Source organism: Danio aesculapii, chromosome 17, assembly GCF_903798145.1.
Source record: "Danio aesculapii chromosome 17, fDanAes4.1, whole genome shotgun sequence".
Classification (NCBI taxonomy): domain Eukaryota; kingdom Metazoa; phylum Chordata; class Actinopteri; order Cypriniformes; family Danionidae; genus Danio; species Danio aesculapii.
In genome coordinates, this window is record NC_079451.1 from 2,888,080 (window position 1) to 2,913,835 (window position 25,756).

Genomic DNA, 25,756 nt, shown 5'->3' on the forward strand with positions numbered 1-25,756 from the left:
GAGAGGGAAAAAAAACTTCACTAAAGGCGGAAGTGAAGAAAAAAAAACCTTGAGAGAAACCAGACTCAGTTTGTGCATGACCATTTTAATTTCTCCACTGGCCAAACGTCTTGTGCAGAGCTGCAGTCTCAGTGGCGGAGGCTGGAAGCTGGCATCAGCGAAGACTCGTCTGTCCCTGGAGCGTCACAGGAATCAGTCTCATGTTCTCCACTCCTCCATGACCACCACAGTAGCTGCTCAGGATACGGCCTGGTCCAGGATATGGAAACCTTGGGATCATCTCGTCGTTGGTCTTGGATCGAATCAGTGACTCTGCATAGTCTGAGGGCCTCGGGAAAAGTATCCCCAGGTAGAAATGGAGAATAACGATTGACCAAAGAAAATGTAAAGTCAAATTTATTTGACATTTAACTTAAAAGGAGACATAAAAACAACTTACGGAGGTAAAGCCACAATAACAAACAAAAACTCAACAACTAAGTTAACCCTCTTACCTGCACATGAAATAAAATAAATTAAATTTACTTACCTCTAGGCATGGGCTGGTATAAGATTCTGACGGTATGATAACCTTGAATAAATAAATCACGGTTTTATGATTACTGCTCTAATATATATTCTTTTTAAATGTCTGGGTAAAAACAAAAACTTATGAGAAAACGTAACAACACAAAAGGTCACCCTCCTCATCACACGTGTCTTCATATAGATCAGTCAACACTATTTCAACAATATCGCAGAGTAAACACAAGTTTTCTTTTATAAATAAACAAAACAAGCCGGGAGAGGAGATTCTCCGAACGATCTTCCAGTCCGGTTTAAATTGACTGCGCAAACAAGCTGGCAAGCTTCCACGTGTCAGCACCTGATTCACCACACCCGTGCGCTGATAAAGAAACATGTCTCTGATACAACGAAAAGAGGCGGACAGAAGAAAACCACAACAGAGGCATATACAACAACACAGGACAAAACTCACTACTTCAAATAAAATAACTTTTTTGTATTATTGTTTTCAATAAATGAAAGAAATACATAACACTGGGGCTGTTCACATATTGCGTCCAAAACCATGTTGAAAACATGACGCGTGCTTCTTCCTTTAGCGATTTAAGTGCGTTTCTGAACTTGCAATCATCTGCCATTTGCCTTAGATTTGGCCACCATCAGCTGTTCCTCACTATACCTGCCAACACTCCCGTTTTTCCCGGGAGTCTCCCGTATTTCAGACCCATCTCCCATTTTGAAAACTCCCGGAATTTAATCCCTGAACACTGTTATATTTGTAGTATTTTGGTCAAATTTCTTAAGGATCATCATTTATTTTAGACTTATCTGTTGGCCAATTGTGATGAATATTAAATCTATTTTGTTTTATTGTTCCTGCATGGAAATGATCATATTTACAATGAAATATTAAATCTGACAGGTGTCTCTCACATTGTTTCACAGTTACATTAACATAATATAGAAGTGTTGAATAATTTATACCAATTTAATTTCATGTGCATTTGAATTAATATACATTTTGTAATTTATTTGACAATTTTGACAGTTACTTTTATAAAGATGCAATTCAGTTAGTCGGTTCCTATTTGTGAGTTTCCTTATCCTCCAAAGTAAAGGAGTAAAAGTAAAGAGAAAGTAAAGAGGCTGAATGGAGGAGGATTGTTCTTTATCCGCGCGCTGCAGATGCTCTGTTTAACTGCTTTCTCACTAGTAAAGCATTTAGTTTTTCCACTTACAAAGTCCACCATGTCAATCGCAAATGCACAATCTCAAAGGGAATGAGAGATAAGACTGGTTTAATACACATTATGCTCAAAACACACCCAGAACTCATTAAAAGAATAAGCACAACCCTGTTAGACCATACACCGAGGCACAGAGCGTATTTTACCATCCATAAAATGGCAATAGTGGATTCAGACACGCTCTAAATAATTTAGCAATATGCGCTTTAGACTTTGTGCCTAGAAGGTTAAAATAGAGCCCTTGAAGCTGATGCCCATTACCATGATAAGGGTAAACAGTTGTACGTTTTGTATTATTCTACATGAACCCAAAAATCCCCAACAATAAAGCAAACTAGCAACACTTGAAGATGGTTCAAGAAGACAAGATGACGACAGTGAACAGGTTTTAAGATAGAATTCAAAACCTTTATTACAAAAATAAGTTACACTCACCTCATTTTACAGTATAAAACAATTTATTTGCTGGAATGCAAAAACGTTGTTGGCCACCAACAATAGTTTAAAACTGCGCACATCTTTTTCAAAAGGTTTGCAATGTTACAGCTTTATTGAGAGGGAGTTAACTGTGTACAAAACCGGTTGAATGGTTCGGTCACCTGCTTGCTATATATGGAATATAAACTGAAGCTGCAGTATCCCTTTTTCTACCAAAAAAAACATTTATATCTTTGAAAGCGGCGGCCACGGGGAAAGTGTCCGGCGTTAATGTCGATCCACAATAGTCATGATTGATTAAAAAACCCCTACATAATTGCTCTTCAGAAAGCTGATAGGTGAATATGGAGCCAGATCAGTCTCAAAAGGAATACATTTACAAAATAAAATTCATACAGCACAATTCATTTACAAAATCCAATTTGTCAATTCACAAGTAAAAATTTATTGAATTTGCAAATTAATGAATTGTGTTAAGCTGACTAATTGGATTTTTGTATTTTTTTAATTTACGAATTGGATTTTTGTATTTTTTAAATTTACGAATTGGATATTTGTATCGTGTTTTGAATTTACGAATTGGATTTTTGTATTTGAATCGTGTTTTGAATTTACGGATTGGATTTTTGAATCGTGTTTGAATTTATGAAATTGGATTTGTGTGTTTTTTTACTCGTGTTTTGAATTTACGAATTGGATGTGTGGTTTTGAATCGCGTTTTGAATTTACGAATATGATGGTTGTATTTTAGAATCGCGTTTTGAATTTACGAATTTGATAGTTGTATTTTAGAATCGAGTTTTGAATTTACGAATTGGATTTGTGTGTTTGAGTTGTTTGGAACTTACGAATTGGATTTTTTGTTTTTAAATCGTGTTTTGAATTTACGAATTGGATTTGTGTTTTTAAGTAGTATTTGGTACTTACGAATTGGATTTGTGTGTTTGAATCTTGTTTTGATTTTACGAATTGGTTTTGTATGTTTTTTACTCGTGTTTTGAACTTACAAATTGGATGTGTGGTTTTGAATCGTGTTTTGAATTTAAGAACTGGATTTTTGTATTTTTGTTATTGGTTTTGAATTTACGAATTGTATTTGTGCGTTTTTTAATTGTGTTTTGAATTTACGAATATGATAGTTGTATTTTAGAATCGTGTTTTGAATTTACGAATTGTATTTGTGCAATTTTTAATTGTGTTTTGAATTTACGAATTGGATTTGTGTTTTTAAATCGTGTTTGAAACTTACGAATTGGATTTGTGTTTTTGAGTCGTTTTGAATTTACGAATTGGAGTTGTGTATTTCTAAATCGTGTTTTAAATTTACGAAAATCAGGGCTTGATTTTGAATTGTGTTTTGAACTTACAAATTGCATTTTGTAAACGTTAATTTTGTTGTGAACGTATGAAATTTATTTAGTAAATGTATTATTTTTGAGACTGATCTGGCTCCATAGGTGAAGGGAAAAAAGGACACTGCAGGGCTTAGCAAATGCAGCGGATGCATTTGTGTGGTTTAAGCCGATACAAAAGTAACATTTTATTCCAAACTATCATACAATCATACACCCAGTAACTACATAATCTGAAGAAGCGAGGCGGCTAGTTCAGGTTGAGAGGAGGATAAGAGCAGGGCTTGTTCCAGCTCATCAGATGAGGTTGACTTGCATGCCCAGTTTTACTGTTTGCAATGTGAGAGCAGCAGTGGATTGACTATATTACATGAAGACGTTCTGCTGCCCTTGTGCATATTTTATCAGAAACAAGCCCTGCTCCTATGCTTGGCTTTTGTTTGTTTTTTTTTTTGTTTGTTTTCATTTTTAAGTGTCCCTATTTACAGTACAGGCAGGGTAGTTGAATCCTCGTCTACTGAGGTAGTTAACCGACCCTTAAAAAAAAAAGACAAGTTCTTAAAAGAACAGCGTTCCTGGAATGCCTGACTCCTCCTCGTGAGGCGGTTACACCAAAGACCCACAGATGCTCAAGCAAATCCAAACATTTTAGGTTAACATGGGACGTTCCGACGGAAAAAAAAGTGTAGATAGCACAAAAATATACATCAGCATCAAGCTCTTCTGAGCCACTTCAAACGCAGAAGTACAAAAAAAAAGTGCAAAAAAAGACATCGGTCGTATATCGGGATCCTTGAAAGTCTCCGGGTTCAAAAATGTGGGCTATTTAACCGGGGGCAGTAGCGGGTTTGGTTTATTTAGACGGGCTCCGAATGTAAAACGGCCAAAAATGGTCTTGAATTCTTAGGGGTGTTTGTTGGAGTGGCAGTATAGGAGATGCTTCGATACAGGCTGGGATATCATTGGACCTTTTGAGTTTGCTGTGAGCTTATGAACACTGGAAGCATCCGGTGTAACCCCATACAACAAGTCAATCTTCATACAACCTGGTCAGGACCAGCCTCGACCCCTTTGCCCTGGGGGACAGAAAAAGAAGCAGGCTTCAGACACGAGCAGAGGTACATCAGTCAAGATCATGCAGGACTTAAAAGCGTGTGCTGGTTAACCTAAACCAGGGCTGGGCAAACTCGGTCCTGGAGGGCCGGTGTCCTGCACAGTTTAGCTCCAAGACTAATCAAACACACATGAACAAGCTAATCAGTGTCTTCAAGATCACTAGAAATCTATAAGCAGGTGTGTTTGATTAGAGTTGGAGCTAAACTGTGCAGGACACCGGTCCTCCAGGACTGAGTTTGCCCACCCCTGACCTAAACCGTACTCTTGATTTCAAAGTGATAATCTACTAGAGTCAAATACTTCACACAAACATGACACTCCAGTCATCATTTATTCACTCTTGACTTGTTACACACCAGTAATTAACTAAATATTATGTTGGAAACTAGTAACCACTGACATTGGGTCGATAGACGATGCCATTGTCAATTGCCAATGGCTGATGGACATCACGATGCTGAGGCGGAATCACGATCCTCCACCCCGCCCCCGTCATAGTAGCAACCCGCTCGTGAAAAAACACACACTTAGGCCCCGTTTACACTACTATGTCTCAGTATTAAAATGGCTTTTAAGAACGAAAACGATCCACATCCGCACTGGCGTTTCACCTAGCATTTCTGAAAAGATCTGCATCCACACTACACCGCTGAAAACACACATCACGTGACCACACACACTCCATGCGCTGCATTGCATGCGCATGTCTGAGCTCCAACAGTCAGCGGGTGCTTTGAGCACAAAAGCCCAGAGAGCAGTGCACGTCACACAGTTTATCGAGGATGTACTGCTGCATGGCGTATATAGTTGTTAAAGGTGATATTTAATTAATCTTGTCTCTATCTAACGACTATTCTGTCTTTTGAATCTATCAGGTAACATGTCACAGCGTCAGTACACTGCTTCAATCTTTCACTTTCACACTTGTACTTAGTAATTTTAGTGAAAAACTCAGATACTGTTGGTTGTGCACCGTTTTTACCAACCATGTTTGTCGACGCCATTATAACAACACAGATCACTCTGCATATTCATGCCAGAGTCCTGCGGAAAGTGATTGACAGGTGGTAATTTGTGTGTAACTTATCTTTATTTATGATTTGGTTATGGGTAAAACAAACACCATGCGGGTCAGGTAGTTGAAACGGTAGGCTACAAATAATTCATTCATTATTAATTAATTATTCATAATCAATTCACCGCCGCCTACAACAACGATGCCATCGTCCATTGAGATGTTTCGCATTAGACATCGTACGATACCAAATTGGTTGACGTCGACCAACCTTAATTCATAGCATTTGCTTTTCCTACTATGGATGTCGGTTTCTAACATTCCTCAAAATATCTTCTTCTGTCTTCTAAAGAAATCGAATCTGTTTGGAAGTCAATAGTGAATAAATGACCATTTTTGGGTGAACTGTTCCTTTAACATGTAAAAAACACACTGTATGATATAAGTGTTTTTGTTTGGGGAGTTGTTATCTCAGCTCATGTTTAGATGATCGCTTGGAGTTTAATCTGTTTCAAATAGATGGCAAGAGGGGTGGGGTCAGGATTTGTTTTAATTCAATCAGTTTTATGTAAATATAGAGTAAACATCTATGCTTAATGTATTATACATGGGGTTAATTCAGTATAATTGTGCATCTGTTCAGTGTGCCAATTAAAAACAGCACTGCTGCTTAGTTCCAAGCATCACCCAAAGACTCTGTTGTTCCTGCTGTTCAATTAGTGACACCTGCTGGAAGAGAGGGAGTTTACATTTTAAACTAGCTTTGGTTTTTATCCAGTCTATCCTCACGTTTGTACTGGAATGTTTTTGTAGCAATTTCACCAAAGATAATGCCAGATAATGGTTTTACTTCATAGAAATCCCCATCTTCCCCATGCTGTTAGTAACATCTTTATGTGGATTGTGATTACAGAGCTGTGGTTCGCTCCTGTTTTAAGTCACGTAAAGATAGACCAGCCTATGATAAAGCAAATAAACACTTCTGTATAAACACTCATATTTTAAACATAAAAATAACATTAAACAAACAGAAAAAGTGCTTTAAATCAGCAATCTGAAGCAGCCATGAGATGCAAGATCAGTACATCACTAGTTTTTACCAGTTGAAATAAAGTTAGTCATTTATATTTCTGCTACATTTAGTTGCTGAAATAGAAACCTTTTAACAGTGGCTGAAAAGTGCTCACATTTAATCTTGGTTCAACAAAAAGAAAACAATTGCACTACAATTTCATATTTAAAAGCAAAGTCCACCAAAATTTTTTTACATTTACTCGCTTTCAAGAGGTTCCAAAACATTACAAGTTTCTTTGTTCTGCTGAACACAAGAGAATATATTTCGAGGAGTTTAACATTTTTCAAAATATCTTCTTTTGTGTTCAGCAGAAGGGTCTCAAATACGTTTGGAACACATGGAGTGCGAGTAAACGATGATTAAAATTGTACAATAATGGCAAAACTGTACATTTCGGGTGAACTATGCCTTTAAGACACATATAAAATTAATCCGTGCACTTCCAGAGCGATAGGAAATAAAAGTGCAAACCTCAATATCGTCCACAAAGTGCCTTGCATATGTAAGCAATATGAAAAATAATGAAAGGGGGAAAAATACACATATTTTAATCATTTTGTACACATAAGCTCAATTTCAAAGAGTGAATGTGTAGTCTAAAATAGAGCTGTGCAATATATGATCACATATATTTCATAAGGACAAGGTGTCTATTGATCCATATTAGTTCATCGCAATCAGGACGAGGGCTGAAGTGTTTAGCCCAGGGGTCACCAATCTCTGTCCTGGAGGGCCGGTGTCCCTCCAGGGTTTAGCTCCAACTTGCCTCAAGACACCTGCCTGGGTGTTTCAAGTATACCTAGTAAGACCTTGATTAGCTCGTTCAGGTGTGTTTGATTAGAGTTGGGAGCTAAAATCTGCTGGACACCGGCCCTCCAGGAACAAGTTTGGTGACCCCTGGTTTAGCCTGTAAGCATTAGCTTTTAAAAAGGGTTTCATATTTCATTAGTAAAATTCATTAGTGCAGTTGTGGGCAAACCACAAAGACATTTGCAAGAAATTCATCAAATGAGAATTAAACAAAGCACATGTCATGGAAATTGGTGGTGTACTTTTAAAGTGTGTCTCCAGTTAGTTTAGATTCTCTGCCCGAGCCCAGCCATGACTTGATCAAGGGCGATATTCCCTGCCGCTATCTTCAGGGTCGGCCGTGATCAAGCATTTGTGTGTTTTTAGCCATTAATTAGCATAATTGAGTGGAGAGCTATGCCAAAACTAGAAATATTATTATTATCTAGCTCCTGCAACAGCGTCTCCTCCACTAGCACACATTCACACCGCATGCGCAGACAGAGGTGAAGCAGCACGTATGTAGAGCGGACATGGTGCATAACAATCAGTGGATCTTATCAATGCATTTATAGGGAAAAATTACTACTTTTTACTGTCATCCAATGTGTTTTGGTCATTATCAATGCCAGGTTTTCACTATTATCATCAGGTTTCGGGCAGTCGCTGCGATCGGTTACTATACCAAAGTTGGCGACCCAGAGGTGTTACAGACTATCCAAAAAGCGGTATATGTGGGGAGGAGTTTTCCAGGGGAAATAACAAAATGGGAGGGTGGTGGGAGATGGGTCTGAAATACAGGAGACTCCCGGGAAAAACAGGAGTGTTGGCAGGTATGCTCGCATGTGCGGTGTGAAAGAGGTGATGACAAAATCGGGGACTTCTACTAGGGCTGTGCAATTAATCGAAAATTCGGTTTCGAAAAATTATTAATCGAGATGAAACGATTATTGCATCATATACCGCCCCCTTCTCAGTTGTACACATTTGTTGCTCTCAGTTTCATGTTAAAATGACTAAAAGCATGTACTGTAAAGTAACTTTTGCAGCACGGGATGCGCATCATTCTTTGATGTACACTCAAATCATTCATGTTTTTAAAAGCGTGAAAGAGCACATGTTGTTGCGTGTGCTTAGCCTCGGAGACGAGCAGACCACACACATCTAAAGTCATCTTAATGTGAGCGCTTTAATGGTCATATACAGAGCAAGTCAGAACTATTAGCCCCCCTATATTTCCTAAATGATGTTTAACAGAGCAAGGAATTTTTCACAGTATGTCTGATAATATTTTTTTATTCTGGAGAAAGTCTGATTTGTTTTATTTTGGTTAGAATAAAAGCAGTTTAGAATTTATGAAACATTAAGGTCAAAATTATTAGCCCCTTTAAGCTATATATTTTTTTAACTGTCTACAGAACAAACCATCATTATACAATAACTTGCCTGATTACCCTAACCTGCCTAGTTAACCTAATTAAGCCTTTAAATGTCACTTTAAGCTGTATAGAAGTGGCTTAATATCTAGTAAAATACTATTTACTGTCATCATGGCAAAGATAAAATAAATAATGAAAAGATAATAGTCAGCCTTCAATGTCCCCTTTGTTACGATCCATTCTGAATAAACAAACAGTGCAGTTCACATGATTTGTTCTTGTTTCATTATTCATTAAGATCAATCAAAACTAATTTCTGTAGTTCAGACAAGAATTGTAGTTGAGAACGTCTGATATAACGGCCCACGTATTAAAAATTAGTCAGGTTTCAATTGGGCTCAGGCTCATAATTACATTAATGCTGGACGAGGTCGGGCTTAGACACAAGGTGCTCAAGTAGGGTCGGGTTTAGTTTTTTGGGCCCAATCGAAACTCTATTTCCAGTATTGCTAGTAAAGTATCAAACTGAGCTACGGACATCCTGAAGTAAACTTTGACTGGGTCGAGATAATCCCACAGTTCTTTGATAAGGAGGTAGATCTCCTTCCTCTCTTTTTATTCTTTGTTTAACAGGAAGACCACAATCATCTTCACCACTCCAAGACTCCATTTCATACTGTGTTGAGGATTATTTCGCAGTGGATTCATTAATACGCATCAGACTTGGTGTCTGTGTGATGAATTTTTCAGATATGAATACGCATACGAACATTTCAGACTTCCTTATCTATGCAGTCAATATGAAGTGAATTTACAGGAAAGGTACTATGTTGTGATATATATAGCTATTAAAATATGAGATGACTTCTACTGTGATATATTTGTCACATCACGTACCACTCGACATCTCTGCTGGAGGCCTCCTCTGGAGCCCCGGGCCCCACGGCTGGATCCTGGAGCCCCGCGCTGGCAGAAAGCAGCTCGTCCTCTGCTGACGCTGGAGCCGCGGCCTCGGGACAGAGTGGGCACTCGCACTCCTCTGTTGCCTCTTCCTCGCACGTGAGCCTGGAAGTCGTCGTAGCCGTAGTAGGGGTCGTCGTAGCCGCCTCGGTAGTTGTGATAGTCGTAGCCATAGTAGTTGTAATAATCCTCATAGCTGTAATAGTCATGCGGATACGAATAACCTCTAGCACCTCGTCCCCTCGCTCTTGTCGGCTGATGCACGTGCGGTGGGCCGTAGTAATAATACTCATCATACCTGAAACAAACGCATGTGGTTTAGAATCGACCCAGACCAATTCAACAGATGTGGCGATAACAGCCTTTAATGTTTAGGGCTCTCCCTACTGAAAAAAACAGCTTAAAACAGCCTAGGCTGGTTGGCTGGTTTTAGCTGGTCGACCAGCCTGGTTTTAGAGGGGTTTTGGCCATTTCCAGGCTGGTTTCCAGCCATTTCCAGCCTGGTCTTAGCTGGTCAGGCTGGAAATTGACCAGGTAAAACCAGCTTGACCAGCTAGCCAGGCTGGGAGCCCAGCCAAAACCAGCTATGCCCAGCTTAAACCAAGCTGGTCAAGCTGGATTTAGCTGGTCATTTTCAAGCCTGACCAGCTAAGACCAGGCTGGAAATTGCTGGAAACCAGCATGGAAATGGCCAAAACCCCTCTAAAACCAGACTGGTCAACCAGCTAAAACCAGCCCAGGCTGGTTTAAGCTGGATTTTTCAGCAGGGCTATGATCCTCTGAAGCATGTGGTGGATATTTATCAAGTAAAATAAAAGTGAATGGGCACTGCCACTGCAAAGCACTATAAATGCTCTTACATTTGAGTTTTAGCAGCTTGTCTCTGGGCCTTTCGCTCTTTCCTCTTCTGATCGGGCGGCTTCGCGAAGACGATTTCAATTGGTTCCCCTTCCAAGTCCTTCCCATGCAATTCAGCGAGAGCCTGTGGAAAAGTCTGATTAAAATCTGCACATACGTTACTGACAACCTCTAAACTCAGACAACTAAAGAGAAGATCACCTTGACAGCACCATCTCTCTCCTCGAAGTGGATGAAGGCGTAGTCTTTCAGCTTTTTAACCCTTTCCAGTTTGCCGAACTGACAGAACGTCTTCTCCAGGAGCTCCTCTGTTACTGTGCTCGCCAGGTTTCTCACAAAGAGGACTTTGACCTAAATAACACGTGAAATTGTGTATAATTTGACAAATTAACATTTTGTTAGGCCCACACTAAATCTGTGTTAAGAAATCAGCAGGGTTTTGAGCCTCATTCAATCTATTTACTAATTTAAAAGTGTGTCAATATATATTTATTCAGTTCTGTATTTTAATTTCAGTAACATTAGTGAATAATATGCAAATGTTTATATGATATACTATAGTTTGTAATGTTTTCTAATAGATATATGACTGCTTTGTTTACCAAACAAGTGGATATAATTGGATTTGCATTGAAACGTTTATATTTTTTATTCATGTCTGAAGTTTAATTACTCTACTGTAGTTATTGAGATACTGAAATTTGTAACTTGAATACGATACCAGGAAAAATATCGATTTTGATAGCATTTTCAAACCTGCAAAGACATTTTATCCAGAGAGCACGTGGCAAATAACATTTTCAATTGAAACGTATTTAAATCAGTCCATATGGCTCATACTCTGAATGTTTTTATATTATTAGATGTTAATGCACCAAACCAAAAGTCCTGTACTAAGACAGTACAATACAAATGCATGCACCGTACCACCCATAGTGTTTACTGTAGGGTTGAAAACAGTATGAAGGACTTTTCGCTGGTATACATTTTTTATGTGACTTCATAAAAATAAACTGACTCAATGTAGGGCTGTGTGATATGACAAAAATATCATATCATGATACAATTAATGTGTCCTGATAACGATATATAAATGTAAATTCAACCAATTTATTATATTGACCACATGTAAAGGGCCATTTCTTTTTTACATCTAAAGTGTACATAGATATTTAGATATTTCTAACCTTATTTAGAACTTCAGGGCAAATGTGTGATTAAAATATATACATATAAATATAATATTTTATAGAAATTTAAAATTAATATTAGTAAAGATAGTTTTCAACAAACTAATTATTAGTTATATTATTTATATACTTATTTATTTATTGGACAAATATTACATGCAATTTTTTTCCCTGCTATCTATCTATCCGTCCGTCCGTCCGTCCATCCGTCCGTCCGTCCATCTATCTATCTATCTATCTATCTATCGGTCTGTCTATCTTTCTATCGGTCTGTCTGTCTGTCTATCTATCTATTAACCTGTCTGTCAGTCTGTCTGTCTATCTACCTGTCTATCTATCTATCTATCTATCTATCTATCTATCTATCTATCTATCTATCTATGCTGCACAACGCACAATCAGAAAAAAAAACTGCCTGTGATAGTGAAAATTGCGCTGTCGCTACTGGCTTGCATGGTTCAGGATCAGCTGCTTTGACACAATCTACATTGTAAAAGCGCTATACAAATAAAGGTGAATTGGAATTGAATTTTTTTTTTTTTTTTCCGAGCTACCTTTATATATATATATATATATATATATATATATATATATATATATATATATATATATGGGCTGCACAACGTTGCAGCTAATGGAAAACCTCCCACCTTAGCCATGACCTCAGGATCGGGGTCTTCTATAGGATCGGCCCACTCCACAGTCACCACGTTCCCCCAAACCTTGACCTTGCCGCTCATTAACCTGCGGCGGGCTTGAGCTGCCGTTTTATGATCCTCATATTCTAAGAAGCAGAAGCCTCGATTCTTCTTTTTGTCGTCAGGCTGATGGTATAAGATGACGTCGTTCAAGCCCTCTGTTGGAATCGAGATAAACATTACACTCAAAGAAATTGTTTGCTGTTTGTTCAAACAACTTAAAATGAGCTGAAACACAATTCTTGAGTTTTGTTGGGGGACAACTTGTGTTCAATCCACTTAAGTTTGGAAATAAGTCCTTTCAATTCCTTCAAGTGGTGATCAATTGTGTGGAACCCAGCATTTTTTGCAGTGTAGATATATTCAGCTAGATTACTTCTATGAAATGAGACTTTTTATTCTGCCCATATGATCTACATCATAGGGCTAATAAACGTCATCAACTGTAAACACAAATCACAAATGATCATCATCATGACTTACCAGTGACTTTGGCAAACTCCTCCACGATCTGATCCTTGGTTTTGCTCTTGGGAATGGAGCCCACAAACAGACGATTGTTGGCAACAGAGATGCAGACGCCGATGTGTTTACCGGGCCGTATTTCATTGTTGTTACACTGTAAAGGAGATCAGAATAACAATCCAAATACTGAACTGACTCCAGCAAGCTGAACGTGGACTAACAGATCAGCACTTACCAGCTTGACCGCTTTCTGAGCAGCCTCTTTAGTGCAGAAGGTGACGAAGGCATATCCTCTGTTCAGCCCACTGAGAGGGTCCATCATCAGACGCAGATCCCAGATGGGTCCAGCTTTCTCAAACAGAGGGACCAGCTCGTCCTCAAACAGATCTCTCGGGATCTTTCCCACAAAAATCTGTCAACAAAGGTCATAATCATCAGATCCCACTGATCCAAAGTGAACAGCTGAACCAAGGCTGGAATAAACGTGCTTTAACTGGGAAAGCTTCAAATTCTGTATGTCTTTAACATCACGTTAAAATGGCGAGCGCCATGGGATAGGCCGGGGTGTTTAACAAGTGTTGAGTCCTGTGGAGGAGCTCCAAATATTGGCTTCATGATTACAGCTGTTGAAAGTTCTGTGTTTCTTGCCTCTTTCTATCTTTTAAGTTTCATTTCAGGTGAAAAACCGGCAAAGAAACCGAACGGATTATATAATAGAAGTGTTATTACAGAGCAACACACACACAATGCAGAATTATTAATGCTCACAAAGGCTAGCTCTGTGCAAGGTAGATTCCATAGGGTACAATCACTCGATGCAGAAGTATAAAACAGGCTTTAGACATGCTATAAATGAAAGATGTGTTTGCAAAGCTACATCACCATCTGATATTGTTCTGTAAACAATAGGGGTGTAACAATACATGTATTCATCCTGAATGAATCCAGCAGTAAACAACTTAGGAGTTATTCACAAAGAACGCGTCTTTGCATCAAGAAATGCTTTTCTGAGGCTGCCAGTGCCATGCCAACTTGCTACTGTAAACTGAAGCTCGCAACTCTGGTCTCAGCTCAGAGTGCTTCTGATTGGTCTGCGGCTGTGTAACTGAGATTGAACAGTGCTGTGTGTAAAAGCTGAAACTGTTTTATCTTGACAAGCAGTCTAAAAAAAACACAGTGCTCATACGAGACACTGAAAAAGAGGAGAGTGTATAACGGTTACGCACGTCCATTAACGTTTACATAAACATGGATAAACAAGACCGAACAGTTGTTCACTGCACCTGCTGTTATGGATGGACAGTGCTAGCATTTTCATTAAGAGATTTCGGTTCTGAAGCTTACTGAATATTACATTTATACATAATTACTGTTTTCAGTTGTTAGACGTAAGAGTTTAAGCTTAACCCTTAGGAATGTCCCTCAAGTCCTTTGATTGAGTATCTGTCCATACCGAAACCTGATCCAATACTTCTTAAATACATTAAAAAACAATAAAGAAGAGCAACAGATCCAGGATGTTCCTTATGTTTTATTTAATACACCTTATTTTAACATTCAACAACTCTGTTAACAATCAGAGCACTTCTGTGAGGAAGCTTGCATTAAAAAAAAACCTCAAATTAAAACAGGACAAAAATATTGTATAATTTTTTTCAACTTCTTTGATAACACGGTGGCATAATACAGTGAAATAATGCTTTTTAAAAAATATATATATATATATATATATATACAGAATTTACCTACACTGGCAGTTTTAGGTATACAATGACCACCAAACACTAGATCAGAATAACGGTGTGCTGATGTGCATTTATTAGACTATAAGACTGACCTCTGTGCCGATGGTGGGCTGTACTGCGGCATGGGTCGATCCTGGAGGCGGACCACCATATTTGCGCTGGCCTGTCGTCACGTCAAGCGTATAGCCAGTTCTCTCCAGCAGAGCCTGGTGAAGCAGCACACAGAAAAGCACTTGTAACTCGATAAATAGTAAAAGAACGAACAAGAACCAACAGTGGCGGGACAAAACAAACAATAAAGTGAAGCAGACTGACTTTGATTTTGGCCTCGTCCGGTCCTTTAGTAGAGTCTGACACTTTGGTGCCCTGTTTCTCCCTCTGCCTGTACGTCTTCATCACTCCACAGAGGAAGGCACTTTTATTCTGTATTAAAACATGAGGTGAGCGTGCGCCAGCAGGAGGATGCGAATAAAAAAATAAATAAACATGCAAAAGAAACTGAGGCAGCATCAGAACCACTGAGTTTTCCTTCACAAACTAAATCACACGAACATAAAAATATGAGACAGATAATTAACCTTAGAGGAAATCAAAAACAAAAATTACAAGCATGTTCTCATTAGCTATGTTAACAGCCAACTATTTTTATGTGCATGTTGGATGTGCAATAAAAAAAAATGGTTGATGGAAACGCCAAGATGTGCATACGTATTGAACAAAAAAAAAAAAAACATACCAATAACTGAGTAGGATAATTTTTATTCAATAAGAAAAGATGGGCATAAACCACGATGGAAACACTTTTACCGAACAAATTCCAGTATGTGCACTAAAAAAGGTCATGTGATTTTGTTTTAAGTGATCATGTGATGATAAAAATGCGTGTGAATAGATAAACCAGCAGGCTGAGCACACTGTAAACCATCTGAAATGTTGATTTGGTCATTTTAAAATGCCTTCACCTTTCAGTATTAGTGTAATTATATTAATAACGACCTACAGAACTGTCAAGAGCGTCTGTGCTCCGCGTCTCGCGTTTCAAACACCACCACTCGTTCATTGCGCGCCGTCATCGTTTTCTGAGGCGCAAGTCATTTATTAATAAAAGAAAAGATTGAAGTGGTCTCCTACCATAGCAAGTTCAGTTTTTACTGTTGATATTTGGTGCCAGTTAATCACAAAGAGACAATTTTGTTCTCTTTGACTCGTTGGATGGAAATGCTGCTTTATTTGCATGTCTTTTATGTGATATTGCAGTTTTGTAAATAAATTTAATTAGCATTTTTGGATGGAAACATAGCTATTGTTAGCAACCATTGATATTTCAATTTTAGGCATGTAAAGAGTCATTCAACTAATTATTCAACACAATTCACAATACTAATCTCAATAAAAGATATTCTAAAAACAACATTGTTGAAAATTCTGATTCTCAAACGTGGCCTGTTACTTTGTAAAATAAAAACTGACTTTGCCAAATTTTAAAGAAACATCAGCCGAAACATGTTTTCTGGCACAAGCCGACATTTTTGCTGATGAAAAAACAAACCAATGAAAACATTCTCAACTCTCTCACCTCCAAAAATGTATAATAGGATGCAGCTTCACATCAAACACAAAGACAATTATTCATAGTTCCTATATAAACCTGTAAAATGCGCATTAAGTGAATGAGAGAGCAAAAGAAACAGAACTAATTGGCTGAAAGTTCAAATTGCTTTCCATCATTGTCAACTTGTTTCTGTTTAGTATGTCTACAATCATCAATTTAAGGATTGAACTGGAGACGATGCGCAGTGAAAAAGAAAACGATCAGAAATGTTGTATTGTAACAAATAAAACTTAAAGGTGCAAGCACCAGTACATAATATCTCTGAAAACACTTCTTAATTGCCCTAAAGATTATTCATTGTTGCCGTCAAACATGTTCAATACAGCTAACATTCTTGTAAACTAGATTGTTTAGTAAATTTGAGATTATATTTTTTACATTATGCAATAAGACTAATCATATTTTTATTTAATGCCATGTCAGCAACAAAGGCTCCTTTCATGACAAAAACATTTCATTAATAACTATACAATTAAAAACAAATACAATTATACAAAATCGCTATATTCATGCGTTGTCAACAAAATGCTTGATTTAAAGACCATAAAATTCCTCAAAAGCGAATACTAAAGATGTCAAAAACACTCGGTGAAAGGAATCATTGAAAGGAATCATTGAGACTTAGTCTGCATTAGTTTAGTCTTGTCTAACATACCTGAACGTGCGACAGGTCGCTTTCTTTAAACTGCAGGAGGACTTGCAGCGCGCCTTCTTCGTTGAACTCTTTGAGAGCTTCGATCGCTCGATCGTCGAGATCGCTGTGAGACACGAGCCCTGCACAAAAACAAAAAAAACACACCCTTTACACACTACAATCTGCCAACACATTTCACATATTAGCAATTTAAAAACAACCAAAAAAATATTGAAACGATTTCACAAGCTGATATTCACAAATTCAATATAAAAAACTATATAAACAAATCCCACAGGTGTAAAACTCAGGCCCTCTCTAGACAAACACAGATATTTTCAAAACCACAGTATGGTTGTTGGTGCACACAAAGACGTGGCATCAGGCAAAAGAAACCGAAACTTTCTGAAAACCAGCCAGAGTGAAGATTTTCAGGTTTTCGTTGTGGTTGTTTTGCACCTCATGATGTCAGCATTAGGGCTGCACAATATTGGAAAATTCTAACATTGCAATATTTTTTATTTTGCGAGATATATTGCAATATGAATACAATTTCACAACATGACTTTATATCTCTATTTGGAAAGAATTTATAATGTTAGACCAGTTGGGATGATTCTGCAGTGGGAGTGCATCTCCATAAAACGTTCTAGGGAGCGCCAAGACATTGTCGCTGCTATTTGCAGTGCATTTCTGTATTTTGCATGTTGTGCGAGTATTTCCATGCACTTGTTTAGTCAGAGATTGATGAATTAAGGTTTACTATTTGCATCTCCATCAAATCTAATAAACAATCTATAAACTTTTTAGGGTCCTTCAACACATTTTCATTGTGGTCTGTGCTGTTTGCAGTGCATTTCTGTAATTGCATGTGTTTGTGAGTATTTTCACGCAATCTATAAATACAATCAAGAAAAAGACACAATTGAAATAAAATATTTTACCATTTTCTGAGTCTAACAGTATTCAAGTACAGTAACTGAATGGTAAAAATAAAAATAACTCAAAATTAATCGTAGTTAAGTCACAAATGGTACACTTCTTATACCTGAATGTTTTTAAAATCATTATATAAATCACGGGCATCAAAAACACATGCAAATGATCAATTATAATGCTCAACATTGCATATCCTGCCACGTGACAATTGCGAATGATCACATTGTGAAATCCATGCTGAAACGATATATTGTGCAGCCCTAGTCAGCATGCACAGGTTTCTCCTTTCTGATTGGCCAAAACAGCTTCATTCTACACAGAGCAGCCAGTCACTTGCACTAGTTTACTCACGGGATGTTTTTCACCTCATGTGACTTATCGGCAAGTTTAATTATTTGAACTTGCACGGTACATCCGATTTGAGCAGATTTACTCAAACTCTGCATCATTCACACCCTGTCACGATAATTCACCTTTGTGTTTGCGCAGACTTATGTAACTTACTCGGTCCATGGCTATTAACGTGTTAAAACCGTAGTCATAATCTTATTAAAAAGTCAATCGTTTTATTAAATGTAAATGACCAATTAATTTCAGCAGTTTTTTTTTTTTTACTAATATTGACATAGTAACTGCAAAAACTCTAGCCATGTCTCAAGTGATATTTATTCATTAATATTAACAAGACTTTTTTGTAAAGTTTTACATATTGTACTTTATAACCCTTTTGTAATTTGGTTGAACCATTTGTTTATTCTGAACACGTGTATATATATACACACACACACACACACACACACACACACACACACACACAGAGAGAGAGAGAGAGAGAAAATACAAAAGTAATTATATTGAAATTATAGCAGTTAAGGTAACTGTTTTGCAGCTTATTATCAATATCGTTATAATACTGTATCAATATTTACCATCGTTATAATATTGTACACCATGACAATAGCTTTAGCAATTAATTACAATGAACTTTGATACCATTAGCCTAGACGTAATATAAAAACTCCAGCAGTGCTTTTGTCAATTGAAGATCGAGTGCAATTTGACACAGCAGAGCCATTGAGTGAATCTAATGGATGCATCGCTTTATAAACTATAATAACCCAAATCACACCCAGCTGCTGTCATTGTCCCTGCATGTGCACATTTCTCAGCGTGATTCCTCTGACACCACACGTAAATAACTCATCTAGACAGACTGATTTGTTCTTATAGTTCACATCAGAACTCCAAATTAAGAGACAGTAAAGCAGATAATATTCATGGCACTACAAACTGGTCCTGATCTCTTTAAGATTACAGTGCAGAAACGGTCAAGTTCTTCATTTTAGGGCAAAAACGGTTTTGAAAAGGCTGAGTGATGGGCATACCGGTTTCGAACACTCCGACACACTTGCACAACAAAAGGTGGTGTTGTAAAGGTGTCTCACTGCTTAAGTGTAGTCTGCCAAACACAACCACAGCGGATGAAAGAAAATTAATATCTGACAAACAGCCTTCTCTGCAAGCACCACGGCAGCATAGCTTTATATTTTTATACAGACGCCAACTTTATCAGGTGTGTGAAACCCTCAGAGTCCTTTCAAAGGTGATTGTACAGGGATACATCTGTAGCAGCTCCAGTTTACGTTGCTATTGGTGTTATTGTGCTGGCCTCTCTGACTCGGACAAAGCACATCTAAGGCGGAGCTCCAAAAGACAGCCATCAGTTTTGTAATTTTCACAGACCAACTGCAGCTCAAAGGTGTTTAGGACCAAAATAAACTCCCCCAAAATGTTGGCTTGATGAGCGGTTTTAGCCAAAACAAACACAAAAAGAACTTCATTTTGGCTGGATTTTGTTCAAGATCATCGCAAGATATGCAAGGTTGAGTCTGAATTATAGTTGACCAGAAGCCATAAGATTGTATTTGATTACTGTATTTATAAAGAATTATACAATTTATTTTTTCCAAAAATTTTTTCCTTTTTGTCGGAATATCTACATTTTAAAGCAAAAACAACATTATTTTACTTATCCCACTCGCAGATCATTTAGCTTGCTTTAAGGAAAAACTTCATTTAAATGAACTGAAATAATTTTGCCTTTTTCTGAAGTTGAAAACAAAACATTTAGTTGATTAAGATTTTTTTTAGATATTTGGACTAGAAACGACACAAAGAAAAGCATTTCTGCATTGTGATTATTCAATTACTGCACCTGAATGCTGTTAGACTCCCGAGAAAACCAATTGAACCCATCGTGTGAAACTGTATTCATATCATCATATTTACCGCAGAACAATAAAACAGAAACATAAGATTTAACCAATAACATGCAGCCCTGATAATAATAATAATAATAATAATAATAATAATAATAATAATAATACGCTGCCAAAAAAACAACACTTTCAACAGTCACACACAAGCACCACACCGCATACAATCCTATAGAGCAGGGGTGTCAAACTCCGTTCCTGGAGATCCGCAGCCCTGAAGAGTTTAGTCCCAGCGCTGCATTAACACACCTATCTGCAGGTATCAAACAACCCTAACCATGCAATCACACGGTACATCAGCGTTAACGCTGGACAGAGGGCGTGTCTGAAGTTAGGGCTGATGTGATCATCATAGCAGTGTCAGCCAATGAAATTAGTCCACAATTGGCTACTGTCTGACATTGCATGAAGTCTGGTATTTGCATAAAGCTATCTGATTGGCTGAAGCTTGAAAAGTTGAGAAATTCCCAACTTCTGCAACACCACTAAAGCGACGCAGACGGATCCACAACGCCTGATGTCACCCATTCAAAGTGAATGGGAAGTGTTGACGCTGACGCACCGTGTGAGCGGGTCGTAAAGCACTCAATTGGTTTGATCAGGTGTGTTTAATTAGGATTGGAACTAAACTGTGCAGAGCCGCGGCCCTCCAGGAACTGAGTTTGACACCTGTCCTATAGAGTGTGAAATGTGTTGCTCATCTCACCTGCGATGTAAATCTCATCTAGTTTGACCGCAACTTTTCTCGGTAAGCCTGCGTCTAGTAGCGTCTGGAAGTGCTCTGAATGGGTAACTGCTGCTGAAGACTCCGCCGGTTCATCCGTACCACCATTTCCATTTATATGCTCCGTGGCCATGTCTCCGTGACCTGTGCAGATGTAAGGGGCCAAATTAATCCAAAACTGGGTCAAAGTTGAGCGAACTGGAGCCTGGCGTCTGTCTTCATCAGCAAGCAGAAACGCTGCAGGATAAACCTGATTTTACTCACTGCTCAATGATCAGGAACACTTGCTTATTCTATAAATGTAGCGAGCATGCACTTTTAATAAACACAGTAGCTATGCTTCCATACAAAGATGTGAAGTAAATTTAAGCATACAACTGCTTTAAAGATTTACGAACAATGCAGCGTTTATATCCAGGGAGTTAAAGAAAACAAATCACTGATGAACTGGTAAAATATCAGAAATATAAAACAGAATGTGCTGCATTTGTGTGTGTGATGCACTGGTTTGATGTACTGGTCCACTAATGCCATTCATCACAGACTTTTTTTTTACTAGATGATCTCTTATATCAAAATCACATGACTTTTAATCCACATACTGGAATTTCCATCGTAGTTTATGTGCATTTTTTACTGAATAAAATGTTTATTCTACTCAGATATGCGCATAAGATCATCCACACTTTCAAAATTTAAGCACATCTTGCCATTCCCATCAAGTATTTATGCGATAATCCAAAAAGCGCATAAAGAGGATGGAAACACAGTTAGAGATGCACGTTAAAAACCACATTTTGTTTTGAGAAAAAGCTTTCGGTGTAATGTTTGAACTATTAAGTCTTTATCAAATGAAAATATTTAAGCAGCCCAAAACGATAAAGACAATAAAAAAAATAGAAAATCCCCAACCATAAGGACAACACTGCATTCAAACTGACTTTTACCCAAATTATAATGTAAGTCAAAATAGATATCTAAACATCATTAAGGACGCGCCACTACGTGTTCATTGCGTGTCGCAATTAGCATCTTTGGATGGAAACATAGCTACGAACAACAGTTTAACTTCATTTTAATTGAAGGGAATCTTTAAATGTACAGTTCACGCAAATACTAACATATCCTCTCCATTTACTGGTTTAAAAATTGTGTGAATTTTATTCTGTTGAACACAAAATTATTCTGAAGCATGATGAAAAAGTAGCCATTGACATCTATAGTAGGTATAAAAAAACTCAATGTCAGACAATTATCTTCTTTCGTATAGGAAGAAACGGGAGATAAATGCTTAGAACCCTTTGAGGTGAGGAAATTTGTATTTTTTAAAGCACGTGTAGGAGATTTTGTTATTTGTGACCCTGGACCCCAAAACTAGTGTTGTGTTGGATGGGAATATTTTAGCAATATCCAAAAATGCATTATAAGGATGAAAAAATATTAGGGTAAAAAGTATAGATCATCTTCCATGAATACATTGTGAATATCTTACAGTAAAAATTAAATAACCCATTTTTTGGTTACTGCTTTGATGAGAACTTCATTTAAAATAGGCCTGCACGATATTGGAAAAACCTGACATGGTAATGTTTCATTTTTCTGTATAATGTATATTGCGATATGAATACAATTTCACCAGATGACTTAATTAGCTCTGGTTGGTAAGAATTCAGGTACAGAAATGTAACGATCAAACGTAAAATAGCACTGCATAGTCTTCGTTGTATAAATAATTCAATAAAATATTTTTATGAAGGTTTCAAATGGTACAATTCCTTGTGTCTGAATGCTTTAAACTCTATTCACATGCTTATACAGTCACAGGGCTTAAAAAATATGCAAATGATAAACTTTTGCTCCATTATGGTAAAAATCTCCAATGACTCCATGTTCTGAACTGCAGCTCCTGGTCAAATATAATCCCAATTCAGCATTGCTGATACCGCAAAATTTTTATCCACGGTTACCATACCGTCAGAAACGTATACGGTCCATGCCTAATTTATACCTCAGTTATAAAAACATTTCAGTTCATTTATAATAGTACTATTACAATAAAATTAATTCATGTTGTCCCAAAACTTGAATGAATGAATCGTGTGGAACCCTGCATTTTTTTGTGTATTTAACCATACTGTTTTTGGACCTGATTTCACTCAATGGCATTATCATCATAAATTTTACTGGGCTGTGTGATTTGGGGAAAATATCTAACTGCGATTTTTCGGACAGACATTGCGATTGCAATTTGATTAGCGATTTAATTTTGCAGTCAAGCTTCAGGTCAATAACCTGTAAACACTTCTGCGACAGCTTTTAAAAATCACCTGTTTTTCTTTGGTGTCTGTGACTTTGAAACCAAAATATTAAAATATTACTGATGTCCTGTTTTTCTTTGATATAAATTTGTCTATTAATGCTTCTGAAGCAGCAGACGCCATTAACCCAATGGTCCTTTTCCTGTATGTTTTTTTTGTTTTTTATTGGGGGCATTCTGCATAGTTCTGTTGCGTAATTTGCGTAATTCTGATTGGGCAGAACAACAGTGTGCTTACTCAATTGGCTAGTAAGACTATCACACATAGACGGCAGTCACACATTTGCTCTGGGTGTGGGAAATTAAATAATACATATATATTCCACATCACAGCCACTTGCAATTAGCTAATCGCAACGTTTCAAATTGCGATTGCAATACTATTTTGAATAATTGTACAGCCCTAGTAAGATATTTACTTACGCGATTGCTAAATAGTTGAAAATCTGTCATAAATCTTACGCCAATCCGTCATTTCATACACACTCGACTTTAAATTTAACCCTTTAATTGCCACACCAACAAAAAAAAACCTCCTAATGTTGCTAGTTAACAACCTCAATGCATTTTTTTTTAAACACATCCCATAATTTATCAAATATCAACCATTTGGTAGAGGCTAATATATCGGTTTTATCAAAATTAATTCATAAACTATGAAAAATCTGAAAATATGAAGTGTCAGACCAATTTATATAAAAACAAACATTTTTGAATACTAAATCATCTTTATTTCTTGACGTAGGCCATAAAATAGTTCAGATTCTCAATAAACATGTTTTCTTGTTAGTATTTTTACAATAAAACCCAAAGTCAAGTGTAGTAGAGCAACAGGATTATGTTTGTTAGATTTTTTTTTTTTTTTTTTTTGTGAACCAACAATCCTGTGAGTGTGTGTGTGATAGCCATTATTTAAAACAGTCAAAATATTATCAACCATTTGGTAGAGCAGGCAGTTAAAGGGTTAAGTAGATTGAACAGAAAACAATCAAGTAGCCCAAATAAAAAAAATCTCAAGAACTTTGTTGCTTACGCTTATTTTAAATAAGTAGCTTGAACAAACAGCAAAACCATTTGAGTGTGGTTTCGTGCCTGTTTCATCACTCAGAGCTCCACGTGTTTGATTCCCGCTTCACGAGCATGTGCACTGGGACCATCTTCATCATGCTGTCTACTGAGAAAACCACCATATCTACCACATCCTCATCATCACTGCAGATCTTCATCATTTCAACATTCTTCACCTCAATAACTAGTGTGGTGATCAATACACTTTAGCTTCACAATATGATTAACCAACTCATCATCATCATACTACTACTACAACTAATAATAATAATAAAGCTGGCAAATGGTTAAAATTAATCTCCACATTAGTCGAGTGTGTATAAAATGACGACTCAGCGTCGGGCTCTGTCTCTTTGTTGTCACTGTGCAGATGCTGAATGACAAGGGCACACTCGCTAGGCCACAACACAAGAGCTACGTGGACACTCCGCGCTCAGATAAACACAGTTCCAGCACATAAAATCCGACATTAAACACAAACACACAAGTCTTTAGCTTCGCGATCGAGTCATTAACACTTCCTGCGGAAAGTTTCGTCATGCTCGGACGTGTTAAGTTTGTTTGTTTGTGTGACAATGTATGTGTGTGTGTTGGGAAAGGAGGGGGCATCGTGTTTGTTGTCCACCAGCAAACATAAAAACACACAATGACTTCACCACGCTAGCTTAACACTGTACGCGTGTACAAAATCAAAACGAAGAGAGTCCGGGAATTATTGGTAAACGTGGCCGTGTATCCGCGCGCGCGTGCCGCCGCTGAAGCCGGTGCCGCCGTACACTATTATTCACTGAAAACCGAAAATCACACCGCGCTCCGGCTTCGCCAAACTGAACAGAACGCCATCATACCTGTCAGATTATATCTTGGATTGTGTTGGGATAAATCCAGAGGGAAACGTATTGAAAGAGGATAAAGTGGCCAAATCCCGCCGTGTCTGCTATCTCACTCTTTTCAATAGGTCTGGTGCAAAATGGCGGCGAAACTCATGCCGCGGGAGTTTTTTTCCGCTTCCGGTTGTACGGGGTTTCTCACGCAGCCATTGGAGGGGTCACGTTACACGGGGAAGCGCGTTCGGGATGGCATCATGGATGACATATTTAGGCTACTGTTGCTCACTGGACACTGCCAAGTGTTTACTCTTTACTACACTAGCCCAGACATATAAAATGTACTATGAAAATGTACTTCTTTGGAAAACAAACGAAGGGTAATCATCAATTAAACGTAACATTAATGGTCACTGGTGTTACTAGTGGAATATCATATTCACATAATTCAAAACATACAGAAGTCAGATAATATTATAAGTTGGGTTTTTTGAACCACAATATAGTAAAGTGTATTGGGCTGTA

The 25,756-nt window shown here is 37.7% G+C and overlaps 1 protein-coding gene across 2 annotated transcripts; it reads right to left on the reverse strand.

The window, feature by feature from the left end:
- Window positions 1–3,541: 3,541 nt before the first annotated feature.
- On the reverse strand, window positions 3,542–25,383 carry syncripl (synaptotagmin binding, cytoplasmic RNA interacting protein, like). 2 transcript variants are annotated; one of them, XM_056476616.1, is made up of 12 exons: window positions 25,253–25,383; window positions 21,002–21,163; window positions 17,102–17,220; window positions 15,150–15,257; window positions 14,927–15,040; window positions 13,325–13,501; window positions 13,108–13,243; window positions 12,577–12,782; window positions 10,938–11,087; window positions 10,739–10,860; window positions 9,816–10,176; window positions 3,542–4,620 (listed from the first exon to the last, which is right to left on the reverse strand). In XM_056476616.1, exons 2-12 carry the CDS (start codon window positions 21,150–21,152, stop codon window positions 4,582–4,584), a joined length of 1,683 nt encoding a protein of 560 aa, XP_056332591.1. In that variant the 5' UTR covers window positions 21,153–21,163; window positions 25,253–25,383; the 3' UTR covers window positions 3,542–4,581. The 2 variants fall into 2 exon arrangements, with proteins under 2 accessions (XP_056332591.1, XP_056332592.1); XM_056476617.1 differs by lacking the exon at window positions 21,002–21,163 and having other exon boundaries at window positions 25,253–25,346.
- Between the last annotated feature and the right edge of the window lie 373 nt (window positions 25,384–25,756).